General features: G+C 46.0%; 1 protein-coding gene across 1 annotated transcript in view; it reads left to right on the plus strand.

Annotated features, from left to right (window-relative positions):
• LOC122268011 (uncharacterized) overlaps positions 1-22,392 on the plus strand; it is a gene marked incomplete in the record, with an annotated part of 149,704 nt that extends 127,312 nt beyond the window's left edge. Inside the window, 5 exon segments of the mRNA XM_086536570.1 lie at positions 2,171-2,971; positions 4,106-4,204; positions 4,539-5,072; positions 5,499-15,411; positions 15,413-22,392. Coding sequence (XP_086392696.1) covers positions 2,171-2,971; positions 4,106-4,204; positions 4,539-5,072; positions 5,499-15,411; positions 15,413-19,994 — 15,929 coding nt within the window.
• Positions 22,393-22,500: the final 108 nt, after the last annotated feature.

Below are 22,500 nucleotides of genomic sequence, written 5' to 3' on the forward strand. Positions count from 1 at the left end.
CCAAAAAAAAAAAAAAATCTTTCTAACTAATTCAAGATAAAAAATAGATAATGAAAGTTCACCGGTCAAGATTTATAATACACTCCAGATGGAAGAATTTGGCCTTGAGAATCCGCTTGATATAAACTCCATTACTCGGCTCCCTGGCCCTGGAATTAAATATGAAGTTACATTGTGCATTGGGGCTATGTTGGGGAAAAGGCATTAAACTCGGGTGGTATGTGTTTTGAAGTGGGGTTGCGGGGGGGGGGGTAGGTGGGGAGAGGGGGGGGGGGGGGGGTGTGGGTGGGGAGAGGGAGGTGGAGGGGGAGGGGTTGTGGGTGGGGAGAGGGAGGGGAAGGGGGAGGGGAGGGGAGAGGGAGGGGGAGGGGTTGTGGTTGTGGGTGGGAAGAGGGAGAGGGAGGAGAGAGAGGGGGAGGGGGAAGGGAGAGGGAGGGGTTGTGAGTGGGAAGAGGGAGAGGGAGGGGGAGGGGTTGTGGGTGGGGAGAGGGAGGAGAGAGAGGGGGAGAGGTTGTGGGTGGGGAGAGGGAGGAGAGAGAGGGGTTTTGGTTGTGGATAGGGAGGGGGAGGGGGAGGGGTTGTGGATGGGGAAAGGGAGGGGAAGGGGGAGGGGTTGTGGCTGGAGAGAGGGAGAGGAAGGGGAAAGGGGAGGGGTTGTGGCTGGAGAGAGAGAGAGGAAGGGGAAGGGGTTGTGGGTTGGGAGAGGGAGGGAGGAGTTAGTTGTGTGCATTTGTGGGGGGAGGGTGTTATGAGTGGGGAGGGAGGGAGGGAGAGTAGGGAGGGGTATTTGTGAATGGGGGAATAGGAGGAGGGGGAGAGAGGGGTCGTGGATGGGATGGGGGCGAGGGAAGAGGGGGATAAATTAATGAATGGGGTGGAGTTGGGACTAAGGAAGGGAGAATGGAATGTTGTGTGGAGGGAGGGAAGAGGAAGGGGGGGGGGGAAGGGACGAGGGAAAAAGTGGAGGGAGTTATGAGTGAGTTATGAGTGAGGGAGGGGGGGGGAGGAGGGGTAAGTATAGAGAGAAGGGATGGGGGTTTATGAGTGTTAGTGAAAGGGGAGGGGGGGGAATAGGAAAGGGGGTGGAAGGGTTGTGTGAGTGAATGTGGGTTGGTGGGGGAGGGGGGGAGTGGATAGATGTGTTTAAGTGTGTATGTGTGTGTAAGTATTAAAGTGTGCATGCCTGTGTGTGCGTGTGTGTGTGTGTGTGAGTATGTAAGTGTGTATATCTATGTGTGCGTGTATGAGTGTGTGTAAGTATATAACTGTGCATATCTGTGTGTACGTGTGTGTGTGTGTGTGAGTATGTAAGTGTGCATGTCTGTGTGTGCGTGTGCGTGTGTGTGTGTGTGTGTAAGTATGTAAGTGTGCATATCTGTGTGTGCGTGTGTGTATGTTTCGGTGTATGAGGGAGAAGCACATACGTGTGTGACTCTTAAAATGGAATCAATAAATGAATTAATCTTAACACCTGCAGTTTGAACAGGGCGGGGGGACGGGGGGGGGGCGAGGGGGGGAAGTAATGAAGATAGAAAATAGTGAGGAAAATAAAAGAAAAACAAGTAAAGACCGAAAGAAGAAAGAAGAAGAAAACAAGAAAGACGGAAAAAATGATTAAAAAAATAAAGAAAAAAGAAAAAGAAACAAACAAACGAGAAAGAGGAAGATCGTGAAGATTTATTTTATTTATTTTATTATCATTTATTATTTTATTTTATTAATCTTTCTTTTTCCATTACTTTCTTCTTTTTTCTTTCTCTTTGACATTTTACACTTATATTGTTTTATTTGTTGATTTTTTTTTTCATCATTTACCTGTTTTAATTTGATTATAAATTTCGCTTTTTCTTTCATGATAATTTTCTGTGAAATATTCGGTTTGTTTATAGAGCTTTTTAATCATTCTCTCTCTATCCTTTTATTTAATTTATATATCCATAATTTCCTTAATCCTTATTTGTGTTAATTTCCTTAATTATTGTTTGTGTTGATTTCCTTAATCATTATTTGTGTTAATTTTGTTAATTTCATTGATTATTATTTGTGTTAATTTCCTTAATTATCATTTGTGTTCATTTCCTTAATTTTCATTTGTGTTAATTTCCTTAATTTTTATTTTTTCCCGTTTTCTTTGTTCCCCGTTTTCGTTCGTCCTCCACCCGCCGAGCAGCCACTGACTCGGCCTCGCTCAGTGTCTCGAAAAATGCCGAGTCGAAGTCGTCCTCGATGGCAGCCTCGTCCTCGTCCCATGTCTCGAAGTCCATCTCTTCCTCGCACGTGTCCTCCTCTTCTTCCTCCTCGATGGTCAAGGAACAGCGCTCCTCTTCGTCCTCGTCCTCGAAGAAGGTGTCGAGTACGGAGGAGAGCTTCAGCGTCTCGGGTCAGAGCTCGCGCGACTACCGAAGCAGCAGCAGCAGCAGCAGGAAGGAATCCTCGGAGAGCAGGAGCATGTCGCAGCAGAAGAAGAGCGTGTCGCAGGAAGTGAAGATGACGAAGCAGAGCGAGAGTCGACAGCAGATGTCGTCCGTGGAGAGTCAGCAGTTGACGGAGCAGCAGATGATCGAGCAGCAGAAGCAGCAGGGGCGCGAGAGCCAGGTCGCTTCGATAGAGCACCAGCGCGGAAAGGACCTGAGCGTCTCGGAAAGACTTGCCTCCAAGGAACAGCAACAACAGGTATCCCTCTCGAGCCAGGAGACGTCTTCGATGAGCCAACAGATGTCCTCCATGAGCCAGAAAATGTCGTCGACCAGCGAAATGGTGGCTCAGACGTCATCGACCAGCCACCAGATGTCGTCCAGCGAACAGGTGTCGCAATCGAGCCAACAGATCTCCTCCTCCAGTCAAGAATTCTCCTCCAAGAAACAGTACATCTCCTCGAGCGAACAGAACGTCTCCCAGAGTCTCCAGGTGTCCCAGAGCAAGGAGACATCCAGGCGGGAAGCGACGACGGCCAGCCAGCAGATTAGCTCAGGTAACACGCTTGTGTCCAGGTGGGCGAGTGGCGACACCGCACGGGGAAGGGAACCCACGAGGACAGATCACGGTGTTCTTACTCATCACCTGCTTGCATTACCTGCTTAACTACATATTGTATGTGCGTGTGACTGTTTGTATCGTTGCCTGACTTGGTATTGTTTATCATCGCTATTTTGTGTGTGTGTGTGTGTGTGTGTGTGTGTGTGTGTGTGTGTGTGTGTGTGTATCTGTGTAAGCGCTAGTATTACCTATCTTTATTATGTAATATGTTGGTTCGTTTGCCTGTGTGAGTGGGTAGATATACAAGTGTTTAACTTTGCGTGTATTCAACCTGAAAGATGAATTGTAAGCATAATGCTATGTGGATGTTGTGTGCTAGACATCTTACGTATACGTTCTGTGTATATATTTGTGAATTCATCTTCTTCTTTTTCTATGAATCAGTCCTATTTCAGTCATTCTGTATATTCGTCCATCTATAAATCAATATATCTATTCATCAATCTTGCTATCTATTTATCAATCCGTGTGTCTTCCCACCAACCTAACTACCTATCCAACCATCGATCCAGCTAACTATCCATCCATTTATTTACTTGGTTACCTACCTATCCATCCTTCTATATATCTACCTACATGCCTACCTAATTTCCTCTTTCCCTTCCTCTCTTACTCCCTTCTTACTTTTCTCTCTCCCTCCCTTTCTCCTTCCCTTCCTCCTTCCCTCCCTTTCTCCCTACCTTCCTCGTTTCCTCCCTCCCTCCCTCCCTACCGATTCATTTATCCACATATCCATCCACCAACCCCTCTATCTATCCATCCATCTAAATATTCATTCCACCCACCCACTCATTCATTTATTTGTTCATCCATCCATCCATCCATCCATCCACCCACCCACCCACCCACAATCCCACCCACCCATCCAACCAACCACCCATCCACCCACCCACTCATCCATCGACCCACTCATCCATCGACCCACTCATCCATCCATCCACCCACCCATCCACCCACCCACTCAACCATCGACCCACTCATCCATCCATCCACCCACTCATCCATCCACCCACCCACCCACAATCCCACCCACCCACCCAACCGATTCACCCGCTCACTCGTTCCCCAGAGTCACGCGTCACAGCCGGTCAGCACGTTGTGGACGGGACAGTGACCAGAAATCGCCAAGACGTTTCCAGTCTGCAATTAGGACAGGGAGACTACTTTGGTAAGGGAGTGGAGTCTCTTTGTTTTTGTTCTGTGTCGAGTTTTGGTCTTTGTGTCTTGATTTGTAGGATGTGCTGTTGTTTTTTGTTTTGTTTTATTTACGTTTTTTTTTCTATCTCAGTCAGAATCCTTGGAGAATTCAGTTTTGAATGTGGGAAAGATTTTTTTTTTTTTTTTCATCAATGTTCTGATAATGTTTTTTATTTGTATGATTTACGTGTTCAATTGAATCCGTTAAAAAAAAAACAAAGTCATCGATCATCATCATCATCATTATTATCATTTTCGAGAAACAAATGTATAAATCCCATCTTAACCTCTTCTGCTTTCAACAGGAAAAAGCACAGAGAAAGTAGAATACATGACCGTATCAGGCCAGGCTCTGCCATCAGGAAGAAGAGCAGACAATCTCAAACTACAAGGCGACCTCTACTACCCCGAGAAAACCTCTCCTGGTAAGGGAGATCGAGCAGACGTTAAGAGACCCACAGACAATCTAAGACCCCAAGGTGACTTCAGTGCTCCCGAGAAGACTTCCCCGGGCAAGGGAGATCGAGCAGACGTCAGGAGGCCCACAGATAACTTGAGAACCGAAGGAGATTTCACCGGGAAGGAGAAGACGTCCCCAGGCAAGGGAGACCGAGCAGACGTCAGGAGGCCCACAGATAACCTAAGAACCGAAGGAGATTTCACCGGGAAGGAGAAGACGTCCCCGGGCAAGGGAGACCGAGCAGACGTCAGGAGACCCTCGGATAACTTAAGACCAGAAGGAGACTTCACCGCCCCGGACAAAACTTCACCGGGCATTGGCGACCGCGCTGCCGTCAAGAGACCACAGGACAACCTAGCTCCGTCTGGCGATTTCGAGGGTGGGTGTTTGTCACTGTTTTCAGATAGGCTTCAGTCTTTTTAATTATGAACAGTATAATTTTGATTATGAGACGAGTATCAAAATTGATGACACACCTTTTTCAAAATCTTTATCAAAATCTTTTCAACTTATTATATGAAATTCTTGCTTTTTTCGAAATCATTGACTCACCTTTTTATTAGTTCTTAATGTCATTTTAAAATTATATGACGTCTTGGCTATGTTATTTTTGGTTTAGCAGTTACATATTTGCTTACATAGTCATATATCTCTATCCTTACATGTTTGCGCGCACACACACACACACACACACACACACACACACACACACACACACACACACACACACACACACACACACACACACGCATATTAGCTTTCAGTAACGTTCTTTCTCTAATTCCACACACATTCCCTTCCACAGGTGTCAGCACAAGTAAAAACCAATACACAGTTGTCCAGGGAGATCGAGCCGATATAAAGCGCTACCAAGATTCTCTGAAAGTCGACGGGGAGTTCACCAGTGTCACTTCCAGCAAAGAGTCTTTCCAAAAGCACGAATCCGTCTCCCACACCGAGCGCGTTGTGCACCAGGACAACATCAGGCTCGAGGGTGATATGGAAACGATGAGAACGTCCTCCCAAAGCGAATACATCGAGAGAGAGGGCGAAAGACCCAAGTTACAGAGGAAGAAGACGTGGACTAAGCTGGAGGGAGAAATGTACATGAACAGGTCCAGTGAGGAATACCAGACCTATCAGCAGTCCGAGAGGAGCCAGGTCATCAGGCACGAAGACAACCTCAGAATGGAAGGCGTGATGGAAGGACTTACCAAGGATACTTCGCCACTGAAGGGGGAAAGAGCGCCAACCAAGCGACATCCTGACAACCTTAAATTAGAAGGAAACTTTGAAGGAAAGTCACCAGATGGTGCCCCTCTAGGAGAGAGGGCGCCGATGAAAAAGCATCCTGACAATTTGAAGCTTGAAGGTGATTTTGAAGGAAAGCCTCAGGATGGAGTACCAATAGGTGAAAAGGCTCCAATAAAAAGATATCCAGACAACCTAAAGTTGTCTGGTGATTTTGAAGGTCGCCCAGAAGAAGGAGCTCCTGTTGGTCATAGAGAAGCCATCCAAAGGTATCCTGACAACCTCAGGATGGAAGGTGAATTTACAGGACGTTCACGAAGCCGAAGTCCTGTCAAGGGTGAACGGTCTATGATCAAGCGTCATCCTGATAACTTGAAAATGGAAGGGACCTTCGAAGGCATGGAACGAAGCAGAAGTCCAACAAAGGGAGAGCGAGTATCTCCTAAGAAGCATCCTGACAACCTTAAGGTCGAGGGAGATTTTCTCGGGAAGTCACCAGAAGATGCTCCTAGGGGTGAGCGAGCAGCGATCAAAAGGCATCCTGACAATCTGAAAATCGAAGGAGACTTTGAACCCAAACCCAGAGGTCGAAGTCCAACAAAGGGTGAAAGGGCCAAAACAAAGAAACATCCTGATAACTTGAAGGTAGAAGGAGATTTTGAAGGAAAACCAAAGCAACCGGCACCTCAAGGAGACAGGGCAGCTATAAAGAAGCATGAAGATAACCTGAGGATGGAGGGCACACACACAATGAGGGAGAGGAGCAAGAGCCCAGTAAAGGGGGAGAGAGCTCCAATCAAGAAGCATCCTGACAACCTAAAACTTCAAGGAGACTTTGAAGGGAAGCCTCACGATGAAGCTCCACTTCGAGGGGAGAGAGCCAAAGTCATTCGACATGCAGATCAATTGCACATGGAAGGAGACTTCAATATGGAGAGGAAGGAACAGGTATCCTTCAAGGGTGAAAGGGTTGAAATTACGAGGCATGAAGATAATCTCAGGATGGAGGGAAGCTTCACAGGAAAAGAGACTGAATATCAGCAGTTCAAGGGAGAGAGAAGCAAAGTTGTCAGACATGAAGATAATCTCCGCATGCAGGGAGACTTTATTGGCAAGGAATATGAAGAAGTAACATTCGGAGAAAGAGCGCCAGTAAAAAGACACCCAGACAATCTGCGGATGGAAGGAGACTTCCAAGCTCCGAAACCAGGTGAAGCTCCGAGAGGGGAGAGAGCCCCTGTTAAACGGCACCCTGACAACCTGAGAATGACTGGAGACTTCCAAGGAAAGGAAGAGGATTACAGAAGTGTACGAGGAGAAAGGGTGGAGGTTGTACGGCGTGAAGATAACTTGCGAATGGAAGGAGAATTCATAGGAAAGGAATATGAAGAAGTCACCATAGGAGAGAGAGCAGCAGTAAGAAGACATCCAGACAATCTTCGTATGGATGGAGACTTCTATGCTCCTAGTCCTGGAGATGCTCCAAGAGGAGAAAGAGCTCCTGTAAAGAAACATCCTGACAACCTCAAACTAGGTGGAGACTTCCAAGGAAAGCCTCGTGAAGATGCTCCATACGCTGAGAGAGCTCCGGTCAAGAGGCATCCAGACAATCTTCGTATGGATGGAGACTTCTATGCTCCTAGTCCTGAAGATGCTCCACGTGGAGAAAGAGCTCCTGTAAAGAAACATCCTGATAACCTCAAACTAGGTGGAGATTTCCAAGGAAAGCCTCGTGAAGATGCTCCATACGCTGAGAGAGCTCCGGTCAAGAGGCATCCAGACAATCTTCGTATGGATGGAGACTTCTATGCTCCTAGTCCTGAAGATGCTCCACGTGGAGAAAGAGCTCCTGTAAAGAAACATCCTGACAACCTCAAACTAGGTGGAGACTTCCAAGGGAAGCCTCGTGAAGATGCTCCATATGCTGAGAGAGCTCCAGTAAAGAAGCACCCAGACAACCTTCGAATGGATGGAGACTTCTATGCTCCAACTCCTGGCGATGCACCTCGTGGTGAGAGAGCGCCAGTGAAACGTCATCCAGATAATTTACGCATGACTGGAGATTTCATTGGCAAGGAAGAGGAATATGTCACCAAGCGAGGAGAGAGAGTTGAAATTGTTCGACGAGAGGACAATCTCCGCATGGAGGGAGAGTTTATTGGAAAAGAATATGAACAGGTGACAATTGGAGAAAGGGCTCCAGTCAAGAAACATCCTGACAATCTCAAGATGGTTGGAGACTTTGAAGGAAAGCCTCGTGAAGATGCTCCATATGCTGAGAGAGCTCCAGTCAAGAAACATCCTGACAATCTTCGAATGGATGGAGACTTCTATGCACCATCTCCAGAAGATGCCCCTCGTGGTGAGAGAGCCCCAGTGAAACGTCATCCAGATAACCTACGGATGACTGGAGATTTCATTGGGAAAGAAGAAGAATACACTATCAAGCGAGGAGAGAGAGTGGAAGTTGTCCGACGTGAGGATAATCTCCGCATGGAGGGAGAGTTTATTGGCAAGGAGTATGAACAAGTCACAGTTGGAGAAAGGGCTCCAATCAAGAAACATCCTGACAATCTCAAGATGGTTGGAGACTTCGAAGGAAAGCCTCGTAAAGATGCTCCTTATGCTGAGAGAGCTCCAGTCAAGAAACACCCCGACAATCTTCACATGGATGGCGACTTCTATGCTCCAACTCCTGAAGATGCTCCTCGTGGTGAAAGAGCTCCAGTGAAAAGGCATCCAGATAATCTACGCATGACTGGAGACTTTATTGGAAAGGAAGAAGAATACACTATCAAGCGAGGAGAGAGAGTGGAAGTTGTTCGCCGCGAGGACAATCTCCGCATGGAGGGAGAGTTTATTGGCAAAGAATATGAGCAGGTGACAATTGGAGAGAGGGCTCCAGTCAAGAAGCATCCTGACAATCTGAAGATGGTTGGAGACTTTGAAGGTAAGCCTCGTGAAGATGCTCCTTATGCTGAGAGAGCTCCAGTCAAGAAACACCCAGACAATCTCCGTATGGATGGAGATTTCTACGCTCCAACTCCTGGAGATGCTCCTCGAGGCGAAAGGGCTCCAATTAAGAAACATCCTGACAATCTAAAGATGGCTGGAGACTTCCAAGGTAAGCCTCGTGAAGATGCTCCTTATGCTGAGAGAGCTCCAGTCAAGAAACATCCAGACAATCTTCGAATGGATGGACAGTTCTATGCTCCTACTCCAGAAGATGCTCCTCGGGGTGAAAGGGCTCCAGTTAAGAAACATCCTGACAATCTAAAGATGGTTGGAGACTTCGAAGGAAAGCCTCGTGAAGATGCTCCTTATGCTGAGAGAGCTCCAGTCAAGAAACACCCAGACAATCTCCGTATGGATGGAGATTTCTACGCTCCAACTCCTGGAGATGCTCCTCGAGGCGAAAGGGCTCCAATTAAGAAACATCCTGACAATCTAAAGATGGCTGGGGACTTCGAAGGTAAGCCTCGCGAAGATGCTCCTTATGCTGAGAGAGCTCCAGTCAAGAAACATCCAGACAATCTTCGAATGGATGGACAGTTCTATGCTCCTACCCCAGAAGATGCTCCTCGAGGGGAGAGGGCTCCAGTTAAGAAACATCCTGACAATCTGAAGATGGTTGGAGACTTCGAAGGTAAGCCTCGTGAAGATGCTCCATTTGCTGAGAGAGCTCCAGTCAAGAAACACCCAGACAATCTCCGTATGGATGGAGATTTCTATGCTCCAACTCCTGGAGATGCTCCTCGAGGCGAAAGGGCTCCAATTAAGAAACATCCTGATAATCTCAAGATGGCTGGAGACTTCCAAGGTAAGCCTCGTGAAGATGCTCCTTATGCTGAGAGAGCTCCAGTCAAGAAACACCCAGACAATCTTCGAATGGATGGACAGTTCTATGCTCCTACCCCAGAAGATGCTCCTCGAGGTGAAAGGGCTCCAGTTAAGAGACATCCTGACAATCTAAAGATGGTCGGTGACTTCGAAGGAAAGCCTCGTGAAGATGCTCCATTTGCTGAGAGAGCTCCAGTCAAGAAACACCCAGACAATCTCCGTATGGATGGAGATTTCTATGCTCCAACTCCTGGAGATGCTCCTCGAGGCGAAAGGGCTCCAATTAAGAAACATCCAGACAATCTCAAGATGGCTGGAGACTTCGAAGGAAAGCCTCGTGAAGATGCTCCTTATGCTGAGAGAGCTCCAGTCAAGAAACACCCTGACAACCTTCGAATGGATGGAGATTTCTATGCTCCAACCCCTGGAGATGCTCCTCGAGGCGAAAGGGCTCCAATCAAGAAACATCCTGACAATCTCAAGATGGTTGGAGACTTCGAAGGTAAGCCTCGTGAAGATGCTCCATTTGCTGAGAGAGCTCCGGTCAAGAAACACCCAGACAATCTCCGTATGGATGGAGATTTCTATGCTCCAACCCCTGGAGATGCTCCTCGAGGCGAAAGGGCTCCAATTAAGAAACATCCTGACAATCTAAAGATGGCTGGAGACTTCCAAGGTAAGCCTCGTGAAGATGCTCCTTATGCTGAGAGAGCTCCAGTCAAGAAACATCCAGACAATCTTCGAATGGATGGACAGTTCTATGCTCCTACCCCAGAAGATGCTCCTCGAGGTGAAAGGGCTCCAGTTAAGAAACATCCTGACAATCTAAAGATGGTTGGAGACTTCGAAGGAAAGCCTCGTGAAGATGCTCCTTATGCTGAGAGAGCTCCAGTCAAGAAACACCCAGACAATCTCCGTATGGATGGAGATTTCTATGCTCCAACTCCTGGAGATGCTCCTCGAGGCGAAAGGGCTCCAATCAAGAAACATCCTGACAATCTCAAGATGGTTGGAGACTTCGAAGGAAAGCCTCGTGAAGATGCTCCATATGCTGAGAGAGCTCCAGTCAAGAAACATCCTGACAACCTTCGAATGGATGGAGACTTCTATGCTCCAACTCCAGGAGATGCTCCTCGTGGTGAAAGAGCACCTGTAAAGCGACACCCTGATAATCTTCATATGACTGGAGATTTCATTGGTAAAGAAGAAGAGTATACTATTAAGCGAGGAGAGAGAGTGGAAGTCATTCGACGAGAGGACAATCTTCGTATGGAGGGAGAATTTATTGGAAAGGAATATGAACAGGTTACAGTTGGAGAAAGGGCTCCAATTAAGAAGCACCCTGACAATCTCAAGATGGTTGGAGATTTTGAAGGTAAGCCTCGTGAAGATGCTCCATATGCTGAGAGAGCTCCAGTCAAGAAACATCCTGACAATCTCCGCATGGATGGAGACTTCTATGCTCCTACTCCTGAAGATGCTCCTCGTGGTGAGAGAGCACCTGTAAAGCGTCATCCAGATAACCTACGCATGACTGGAGATTTCATCGGCAAAGAAGAAGAGTACACCATCAAGCGAGGAGAGAGAGTGGAAGTCATTCGACGAGAGGACAATCTTCGTATGGAGGGAGAGTTTATTGGAAAAGAATATGAACAAGTGACAGTAGGAGAAAGAGCTCCAGTCAAGAAACACCCTGACAACCTTAAGATGGTTGGAGACTTTGAAGGAAAGCCTCGTGAGGATGCTCCTTATGCTGAGAGAGCTCCAGTTAAGAGACATCCCGACAACCTTCGGATGGATGGAGACTTCTATGCTCCAACTCCTCAAGATGCTCCTCGAGGTGAAAGAGCTCCAGTCAAGAAACATCCTGATAACCTTAAGATGGCTGGAGACTTCGAAGGTAAGCCTCGTGAAGATGCTCCATTTGCTGAGAGAGCCCCAGTCAAGAAACACCCAGACAATCTTCGAATGGATGGAGACTTTTATGCTCCTACCCCAGAAGATGCTCCTCGAGGGGAAAGGGCTCCAGTTAAGAAACATCCTGACAATCTCAGAATGGTTGGAGACTTCGAAGGAAAGCCTCGAGAAGATGCCCCATATGCTGAGAGAGCTCCAGTCAAGAAACACCCTGATAATCTTCGAATGGATGGAGATTTCTATGCTCCGACTCCCGGAGATGCTCCTCGAGGAGAAAGAGCTCCAATCAAGAAACATCCTGACAATCTGAAGATGGCTGGAGACTTCGAAGGTAAGCCTCGTGAAGATGCTCCTTATGCTGAGAGAGCTCCAATCAAGAAACACCCAGACAATCTTCGAATGGATGGAGACTTCTATGCTCCTACCCCTGAAGATGCCCCACGAGGTGAAAGAGCTCCAGTTAAGAAACATCCTGATAATCTTAAGATGGTTGGAGACTTCGAAGGAAAGCCTCGAGAAGATGCTCCATTTGCTGAGAGAGCTCCAGTCAAGAAACATCCAGATAATCTTCGAATGGATGGAGACTTCTATGCTCCGACTCCCGGAGATGCTCCTCGTGGAGAAAGAGCTCCAATCAAGAAACATCCTGACAATCTCAGAATGGTTGGAGACTTCGAAGGTAAGCCTCGTGAAGATGCTCCTTATGCTGAGAGAGCTCCAGTCAAGAAACATCCTGACAACCTTCGAATGGATGGAGATTTCTATGCTCCAACTCCAGGAGATGCTCCTCGTGGAGAGAGGGCACCAATCAAGAAACATCCTGACAATCTGAAGATGGCTGGAGACTTCGAAGGTAAGCCTCGTGAAGATGCTCCTTATGCCGAGAGAGCGCCAATCAAGAAACACCCAGACAATCTTCGAATGGATGGGGATTTCTATGCTCCTACCCCAGAAGGTGCTCCTCGAGGTGAAAGGGCTCCAGTTAAAAAACATCCTGATAATCTTAAGATGGTTGGAGACTTCGAAGGGAAGCCTCGTGAAGATGCTCCTTATGCTGAGAGAGCTCCAGTCAAGAAACACCCGGACAACCTTCGAATGGATGGAGACTTCTATGCTCCCACCCCTGGTGATGCTCCTCGTGGAGAAAGAGCTCCAATTAAGAAACATCCTGACAATCTCAGAATGATTGGAGACTTCGAAGGAAAGCCTCGTGAAGATGCACCATTTGCTGAGAGAGCTCCAGTCAAGAAACACCCAGACAACCTTCGAATGGATGGAGACTTCTATGCTCCTACCCCTGAGGGTGCCCCACGAGGTGAAAGGGCTCCAGTTAAGAAACATCCTGACAATCTTAAGATGGTTGGAGACTTCGAAGGAAAGCCTCGTGAAGATGCTCCTTATGCTGAGAGAGCTCCTGTTAAAAAACACCCAGACAATCTTCGAATGGATGGACAGTTCTATGCTCCTACCCCAGAAGATGCTCCTCGAGGTGAAAGGGCTCCAGTTAAGAAACATCCTGACAATCTTAAGATGGTTGGAGACTTTGAAGGAAGACCTCGTGAAGATGCTCCTTATGCAGAGAGAGCTCCAGTCAAGAAACATCCTGACAACCTCCGAATGGATGGAGACTTCTATGCTCCCACACCTGAAGATGCTCCTCGTGGTGAGAGAGCACCTGTTAAACGTCATCCAGATAACTTACATATGACTGGAGACTTTATTGGAAAGGAAGAGGAGTACACAATCAGACGAGGAGAGAGAGTAGATATAATCCGCCGTGAGGACAATCTCCGCATGGAGGGAGAGTTCATTGGCAAGGAGTATGAACAAGTCACAGTCGGAGAAAGAGCACCAATCAAGAAACATCCTGACAATCTCAGAATGGTTGGAGACTTTGAAGGGAAGCCTCGTGAAGATGCCCCCTATGCTGAGAGAGCTCCAGTCAAGAAACATCCTGACAATCTCAGAATGGATGGAGATTTCTATGCTCCGACCCCCGGAGATGCTCCTCGTGGAGAAAGAGCACCAATCAAGAAACATCCTGACAATCTCAGGATGGTTGGTGACTTTGAAGGGAAGCCTCGTGAAGATGCTCCTTATGCTGAGAGAGCTCCAATCAAGAAACATCCTGACAACCTTCGAATGGATGGAGACTTCTATGCACCTACACCTGAGGGTGCCCCACGAGGTGAAAGGGCTCCAGTCAAGAAACATCCAGACAATCTCAGAATGGTTGGAGACTTCGAAGGGAGGCCTCGTGAAGATGCTCCTTATGCTGAGAGAGCTCCAGTCAAGAAACACCCAGACAACCTTCGAATGGATGGAGACTTCTATGCTCCAACTCCTGGAGATGCTCCTCGTGGAGAGAGGGCTCCAATCAAGAAACATCCTGACAATCTTAGGATGGTTGGTGACTTTGAAGGAAAGCCACGTGAAGATGCTCCTTATGCTGAGAGAGCTCCAGTCAAGAAACACCCCGACAACCTTCACATGGATGGCGACTTCTATGCTCCAACTCCTGAAGATGCTCCTCGTGGTGAAAGAGCTCCAGTGAAAAGGCATCCAGATAATCTGCGTATGACTGGAGACTTTATTGGAAAGGAAGAAGAATACACTATCAAGCGAGGAGAGAGGGTGGAAGTTGTCCGACGTGAGGATAATCTCCGCATGGAGGGAGAGTTTATTGGCAAGGAGTATGAACAAGTCACAGTTGGAGAAAGGGCTCCAATCAAGAAACATCCTGACAATCTCAGAATGGTTGGAGACTTCGAAGGAAGGCCTCGTGAAGATGCTCCTTATGCTGAGAGAGCTCCAGTCAAGAAACATCCTGACAACCTTCGAATGGATGGAGATTTCTATGCTCCAACTCCAGGAGATGCTCCTCGTGGAGAGAGGGCACCAATCAAGAAACATCCTGACAATCTCAGGATGGTTGGTGACTTTGAAGGGAAGCCTCGTGAAGATGCTCCTTATGCTGAGAGAGCTCCAGTCAAGAAACATCCTGACAACCTTCGAATGGATGGAGACTTCTATGCACCTACCCCTGAGGGTGCCCCACGAGGTGAAAGGGCTCCAGTTAAGAAACATCCTGACAATCTCAGAATGGTTGGAGACTTTGAAGGAAAGCCGCGTGAAGATGCTCCATTTGCTGAGAGAGCCCCAATCAAGAAACACCCAGACAATCTCCGTATGGATGGTGATTTCTATGCTCCAACTCATGGGGATGCTCCTAGAGGTGAAAGGGCTCCAATCAAGAAACATCCTGACAATCTTAGAATGGTTGGAGACTTCGAAGGAAAGCCTCGTGAAGATGCTCCATTTGCTGAGAGAGCTCCAGTCAAGAAACATCCTGATAATCTTCGAATGGATGGTGACTTTTATGCTCCAACTCCTGGAGATGCTCCTCGAGGTGAAAGAGCTCCAATCAAGAAACATCCTGACAATCTCAGAATGGTTGGAGACTTCGAAGGAAAGCCTCGTGAAGATGCTCCATTTGCTGAGAGAGCGCCAGTGAAGAAACATCCTGATAATCTTCGAATGGATGGCGACTTTTATGCTCCAACTCCTGGAGATGCTCCTCGAGGTGAAAGAGCTCCAATCAAGAAACACCCTGACAATCTCAGAATGGTTGGAGACTTCGAAGGAAAGCCTCGTGAAGATGCTCCATTTGCTGAGAGAGCGCCAGTCAAGAAACACGACTTTTATGCTCCAAATGGTTGGAGACTTCGAAGGAAAGCCTCGTGAAGATGCTCCATTTGCTGAGAGAGCGCCAGTCAAGAAACACCCAGACAACCTTCGAATGGATGGAGACTTCTATGCTCCAACCCCTGGAGATGCTCCTCGAGGTGAAAGAGCCCCTGTGAAGCGTCATCCAGATAACCTGCACATGACTGGAGACTTTATTGGGAAAGAAGAAGAATTCACTTTCAAGCGAGGAGAGAGGGTTGATGTTGTTCGCCGAGAAGATAATCTGCGTATGGAGGGAGAATTTATTGGCAAAGAATTTGAACAAGTCACAGTGGGAGAGAGAGCTCCAGTGAGGAGACATCCTGACAATCTCAGAATGGATGGTGACTTCTATGCTCCAGCTCCAGAAGATGCACCAAAAGGTGAAAGGGCACCTGTTAAACGTCATCCAGATAACCTTCACATGACTGGAAAATTCCAAGGAAAGGAAGAAGAGCACGTCTTTACACGTGGTGAAAGAGCTGAAATAATACGCAGAGAAGACAATCTCCACATGGTGGGAGAATTTATTGGCAAAGAATATGAAGAAGTTAAGATTGGTGAGAGAGCATCTGTGAAGAAACACCAAGATAATCTTAGAATGGATGGTCAGTTTTATGCTCCAACTCCAGAAGATGTTCCTCGTGGTGAAAGGGCTCCAATCAAGAAACATCCTGACAATCTCAGGATGGTTGGAGACTTCGAAGGAAAGCCTCGTGAAGATGCTCCATTTGCTGAGAGAGCTCCAGTCAAGAAACACCCAGACAATCTTCGAATGGATGGAGACTTCTATGCTCCAACTCCTGGGGATGCCCCTCGAGGTGAAAGGGCTCCAGTTAAGAAACATCCTGACAATCTCAGAATGGTTGGAGACTTCGAAGGAAAGCCTCGTGAAGATGCACCATTTGCTGAGAGAGCTCCAGTCAAGAAACACCCAGACAATCTTCGAATGGATGGAGATTTCTATGCTCCAACTCCTGGAGATGCTCCTCGAGGTGAAAGGGCTCCAGTTAAGAAACATCCTGACAATCTCAGAATGGTTGGAGACTTCGAAGGAAAGCCTCGTGAAGATGCTCCATTTGCTGAGAGAGCTCCAGTAAAGAAACACCCAGACAACCTTCGAATGGATGGCGACTTTTATGCTCCAACTCCTGGAGATGCTCCTCGAGGTGAAAGGGCTCCAGTCAAGAAACATCCTGATAATCTTAGGCCAGAAGGAGATTTCGAGGGACGACCAAGAGACCAACAGCCTCTCATTGGTGACAGAGCCAATATCAGGAAACTAGAAGATAATCTTCACATGGAAGGTGAATGGATTGGTCAATCAAGTACTCACTATGACTATCCTGTTGTAAAAGGAGTGCGTCAGGATGTATACAGGCAGACAGACAACTTGAAACAAGAAGGGGAATTCATTGGAAAAACACATTTCACTGATGACTACCAGCTTCATCAGGTAGAGCGCTCTCAAGCAGTTAAGCATAAGGACAATCTGACAATTGAAGGAAAATACCACCTGGAGACATTGCAAAAGGATGCTTATAAAATCCATAAAGGCGTTCGAGCTGAAATTAAGAAACACAGTGATAATCTCCACATGGAAGGAGATTTTACAGGACGTCCACATGAGTTGGCACCGCTCAAGGGAGATCGAGCATCCATTGTCCGTCATCCTGATCATCTTAAGCCTGCTGGAGAATTCGAAGGAAAGCCTACAGAAGAAGCGCCACGAGGAGAGCGTGCTCCTGTCAAGAAACATCCAGACAACCTTAAGATGGAGGGCACCTTTGAAGGGAAGCCACTCGATGACAGTCCACTGAGAGGAGAGCGAGCTACCATCAAGAAGCACGAAGACTCTCTGAAGATGGAAGGTGACATGACATTCATTCGCGAAGAGGCTGCTACAAGAGGAGAGAGGGCAGAGATCAGTAGACATGCAGATAACCTGAAGATGGAAGGAGATTTAGAAATAACAAAGAAAACATATGCTACTAAAGGAGAAAGAGCCACAACTCATAAATATGAGGATACCCTAAAGATGGAAGGAGACATGTTGATCACTAAGAAGGAAATGGTAACCAAGGGAGAGAGAGCAGAGATAAAGAAACACAAAGACACTCTCAAAATTGATGGTGAATTCGAGGGAAAGAAAAAGTCTGCAGTACTGCGAGGAGAACGAGCAGAAGTTAAGAAACACAAGGACAATCTCAAGATGGAGGGAGACATGAATATTGAAAAGAAAACCTCAGTAATCAAGGGTGAACGAGCTACTATCAAGAAGCATGAAGATTCACTAAAGCTTGAAGGTGATATGACCTTCTCAAAAGAAGAGAGCATCGGAAGGGGAGAAAGAGCACACATTAAGAAGCATGAAGATACACTGAAAATGGAAGGGTCATTTGAAGGACGAAGGAAATCTGGTCCAGCTGGCAGGGGTGAAAGGGCAGACGTGAAGAAGCCTAGGGATAATCTGAAGACAGAGGGTGAATTTAGAACCACTCGGAAATCTGCTGTAACAAAAGGTGAACGTGCAGAGATAAAGAAACATGAAGATAACTTGAAAATGGAAGGAAAGCTGGAAATAACAAAGGAAACCTCAACGGTTATGCGAGGTGAGAGAGCTGAAATAAAGAAGCATGAGGACTCTCTGAAAATGGAAGGCTCTTTCGAGGGAAGGAGAAAGAGTGCTGCAACCTTCAGGGGAGAACGAGTTGAAGTCCGAAAACACGAAGATCATCTGAAAATGGAAGGGACTTTCGAAGGATTCCAGAGGACAAGTACACCTACGAAAGATGGCGTGAAGAGAAACGAAACTTTCAAAGTAAAGGGCGAAAGAGCACAAATCAAGAAACACGAGGACAACCTGAAGATGGAAGGAGAGTTCTATGCACAATCTCCGAACATTAGCCCTATTAAAGGAGACAGAGCAGATGTGAAGAAGCCAAAAGATAACTTGAGTGTGACTGGGCCTTTTGAAGGCAGACCCAAAGAAGGACCTGGCGTAGGAGAACGACCACCCCCATACAAATATGATGATAACCTCAGGATGGAGGGTGACTTCGAAGGCAGGAAAAAAGGGTCGCCTGGGAAAGGTGAACGTCTTCCTCAGAAGCGGCATCCAGACAATCTCAAGATGGAAGGGGATATGGACGGGCGCTTGAGAGACAGCCCAGGAACAGGCGAAAGACTTCCTCAGAAACGGTACCCGGATAATCTCAAGCTGGATGGAAGCTTCGAGAGTAAACCCAAAGAAAGTCCTGGTACTGGTGAGAGACTGCCACAGAAGAGATACCCTGATAACCTCAAGGTCGAGGGTGACTTTACAGGTCGGCCCAAAGGTAGTCCAGGAACAGGTGAACGGCTGGCTCAGAAGCGCTATCCTGACAACCTGAAGATGGAAGGGGACTTCGAAGGGCGACGACGATCCTCCTCGGGCAAGGGAGATAGAGCCTCTCCCACGAAATATGAAGACAGTCTGAAGCTTGAAGGAGAGTTTACAGGATCCAGGAGAGAGAGTGCCGTTGTCAATGGAAAAGCGGAGGTTCAGCAATCACAAGTCACTGCAGCTGGAAGTAGTGGTAAGATCCGACGTGACACTGTAGTGCTCAAGTCGGGAGAATCCATGGCAACTAAGTTAGCATCAGAATCTGTAGTATCTAAGACAGAAGAATCATCCTCCGTCCAGAAGTCGAGCTCTGCAAAGAGTGACTCAAATACGAATAAAGATGTGAGGACAATTGAGTCTTACACAGCTGATGGGCGTAAAGTCACCAGAGTTATCACCAAAGAGAGCCGAGAAACAAAATCAGCTACGCGTGCCGAGTCCAGGGCCACCAGTGTCAAGTCCACCACTGAAGAACGTAAAATTTCATCTGCTGAAGCCAAGCTTGAAGCTTCTTCGTCGAGTACATCCCACGTCAGAGGGAAAAAGGAGAAGTCACCCACGCCCGCAACAACACCCACTGGTCGCGGTCGTCATAATCAGTCCTCTTTCTCCTTAGGTGAGGAGTCCAGTAAGATGGAAACAACCTCACGCTCTACAAACATCAAGAAGTCCACTTCAAAGAGCAACATCAACTTGGGGCTCGAAACCGGCAAGGGAGAGTCCTCAGCCACGACGCGAGAGATGGCTTCCTCCCTCCGACAGGCAGAAGCTCTGGACCTCCGAGGCAGCACCAAGATGGACGCCTCCTCTTCCTCCTCCTCCTCCACCGCTGCTCACGGCGCCAACCATTCCTCACACATCACCGGCGGAAGCCAAGAAGAATACCGCAAGTGGTCCGCCAACCACCAGCAACAGAGCGAACAGAGGCGAGTGTCGTCCAGTAGCACGAGCACCAACCGCATGGAGCAGAGAGTAACGAGAGGGCGCGGCAACGCCTCTTCCATCACCTTCCACTCCGAGTATGACCCCTGGAGGGATGCCACCATCACTCGCCGAGGAGAGTGGCAGATTGTGACTCCCTGCCCAGCCTCCCTGCTCGACACCCGCGCCTCGAACTACAAGCCAAAGGAAAGCCCGCCCAAACCCAAGGAGCACAAGTTTTACCTCCCCATAGTTGAGTGAGCGTGAGACTTCCCTGTCAAAAAACCACGGGCTTGCTATGAAGAAAAAAAAATTAATCTATGAAGACAAACCGCCTTACGTGGCCCAAGTAAAAGGTCACGTTAGATTTTAATGATTCCTTTTATTTTTGCACAGTAATGCTCATTTAACCTGTGATGTTGACTGCCTTAAGACTGATTCTCCAGTGTTTCTATAGTAGGAAATGCTTAAGCTGTGATTACTTCAATAAGTAAGAAAAAAAATATATGTATACTTGAAGATTATATGCAGAGCAGCTGTAATATTCTTGTATGTGACATTTCGACGAAGTGCTTTTGAAGTTGTTACATCCCATGCCATTTTTACTTATTTTTTATAATCTAGAGTAAGACTGTAGCATTTTTTCTCTCAATCAAAACGAACGAAGACAATAGTCTGTGCTTTCTGTACTATTAGTGGGAAACTTCTTAACTCGAAAGGGATGATATACACACACATATTATATGCAACATATCTATAAATATATATTTTTATCACATGTACCAGTGTTCAACTGATAACGCAAAAAAAAGCAAAAACAAAAAACAAAAGAGAAAGAAAATAGATCTTAACAGGTGTCCAGTTTGCCTTTGCGTCTCAGGATTTAGGGGACATCTCTTGAGACGTGACGATAAACAACACCTGTCATTTTTTTTTTTTTTTCGAGTCTCTGTCTCCGGCCTGGCTTTTCGCGCCAAGTCCAGGGCAGACGGCTCGGCCCAGGCATGTTGTGACCTTCCGATTCATGCCTTTGGTCTAACCAACCCCCTCCTCCCCCCTTTTTTTTTTAATTTCCTCTCGTTCACTCAAGATTAGCTATGTGAGGAGATGATGGAACTGAAGATGGGAAAAGGAGGATAGATATCTAGAAATTAGATATGAAGGAAGTTATCTTCTTTAGGTTTAAACGGAGACTTTATGGAAGTTTGTCTCACTTTTTATTTTTATTTTTTTTTTCTCTCCTTTTCTCATCATCTGTTTCTTCGTTTCCAGTGACGGGAGGAATTAGCTGTAGTTTTATATATCTAAAAGAAAGAAATTTGGTGCTTGGTTGTGTATTTTGTTTTTTTTGTTTTTAGTACTGTTTTTTAACGAATATAACCGAAATGTAACGATGCATTTTTTAAAAATGAATTTACCCATTAAAGACAATGTGTGAATTTGAAGTGTTTGGTATACTGATATGAATATGATTTCTTTAAATCAAGTTGATTAATTTATTTTATATTTTATTGTTTTGTTAATGATATATATATATGCATTTTTTTAAACGAATGAGTTCGAGGTTTCCGCTCTACTCTTAGTCGGAAAACGAATTATATAATGTGTTTGTTGGTGCCATAAGACAAATGAAAAACGGAGAGCTCTAACCTCGTTTTCCTTCTAGATATATCGATTGTTCACAACAGCAAAGGGCAGAACAGAGAAAGGAAAAGAAAATGAAAGAAAGAAACTAAGTAAATGACCCAAGCTTGAGACAAGGCAATAAATTCAAATTTATTGATCCTGTGTCTACAAAAAAAATGACCTGGGATAAATACGTCCATATAAACACCCTCCCCCCCCCTCCCCAAACACCACCCCACCCCATAACCCTTATACCCCCCCCTCCCTCCCCCACTCCCACTCCCACCTACACCTCCTTAGCACAATCCCACGTATATTAATTAAAATCTTCCATTTTGCAAATCACATTCCATGTAGCATACACCGTGTTTGTACCATTGGCCTTATTGCACTTCCTCGCTCTCTCTCTCTCACTTTGCGTGTGTGGTTATTTATTGCACACATAATTCCTTTATTTTAAATTATTATGATCACTGCTGTTATCGTTATTGGTGTTTGTTTTTTAGTAAGCTTCACTCGCAAATTCTTTTTCAACTGATATTTATTTAAAGTCAGTATGAATTTATATATGCACATGGTTTCTAACCTGTGTCTATTGGATAGTTTTGCTATATTTTTTTTCCCAAAAGATATTTAATTTCTAAAATTAAGGCGATGAATTTGCAAAGCATCGGTGTTACAGCTTTGTTTATTTTTTTTATTTTTTATTTTTTTTTGGCTACATTAATGTGAGTTTTGTAATTTGTTCGTAACTCAATTATCTCTCCCTTTTTTTCGGTTTCCATCCCGCCTCTTCAAGTCTTGGGTTTTAATTAACGATCTATATATGTATATTTGTTTTTTTTTTTTCTTATTTAATTTAACTGAGTGTTGCTTCTCGCTACATTTTTTGCACTGGAGTCGCTTTCATTGTTATCAAAGGTGTTTTAGAATGAAAAAAACAAAAACAAAAAAAAAGTATATATATAAACTTTTTTTTTTCTCAAAAATGTGATACTACATTTAACTCGACAAATAAAGTGCTTGCTTATTTCATATATGGTATGCTTATGTTCCTTGTTTTATTTGTTATGGTAATTATTAATTTATTTTGCAATGGCGGAATTTTTTTTGTTTGTTTATTGTTCTTGTGATTTTTTTT

Source organism: Penaeus japonicus, unplaced genomic scaffold (genome assembly GCF_977035675.1).
Source record: "Penaeus japonicus unplaced genomic scaffold, GWHDUDI00000001_assembly GWHDUDI00000004, whole genome shotgun sequence".
Lineage (NCBI taxonomy): Eukaryota > Metazoa > Arthropoda > Malacostraca > Decapoda > Penaeidae > Penaeus > Penaeus japonicus.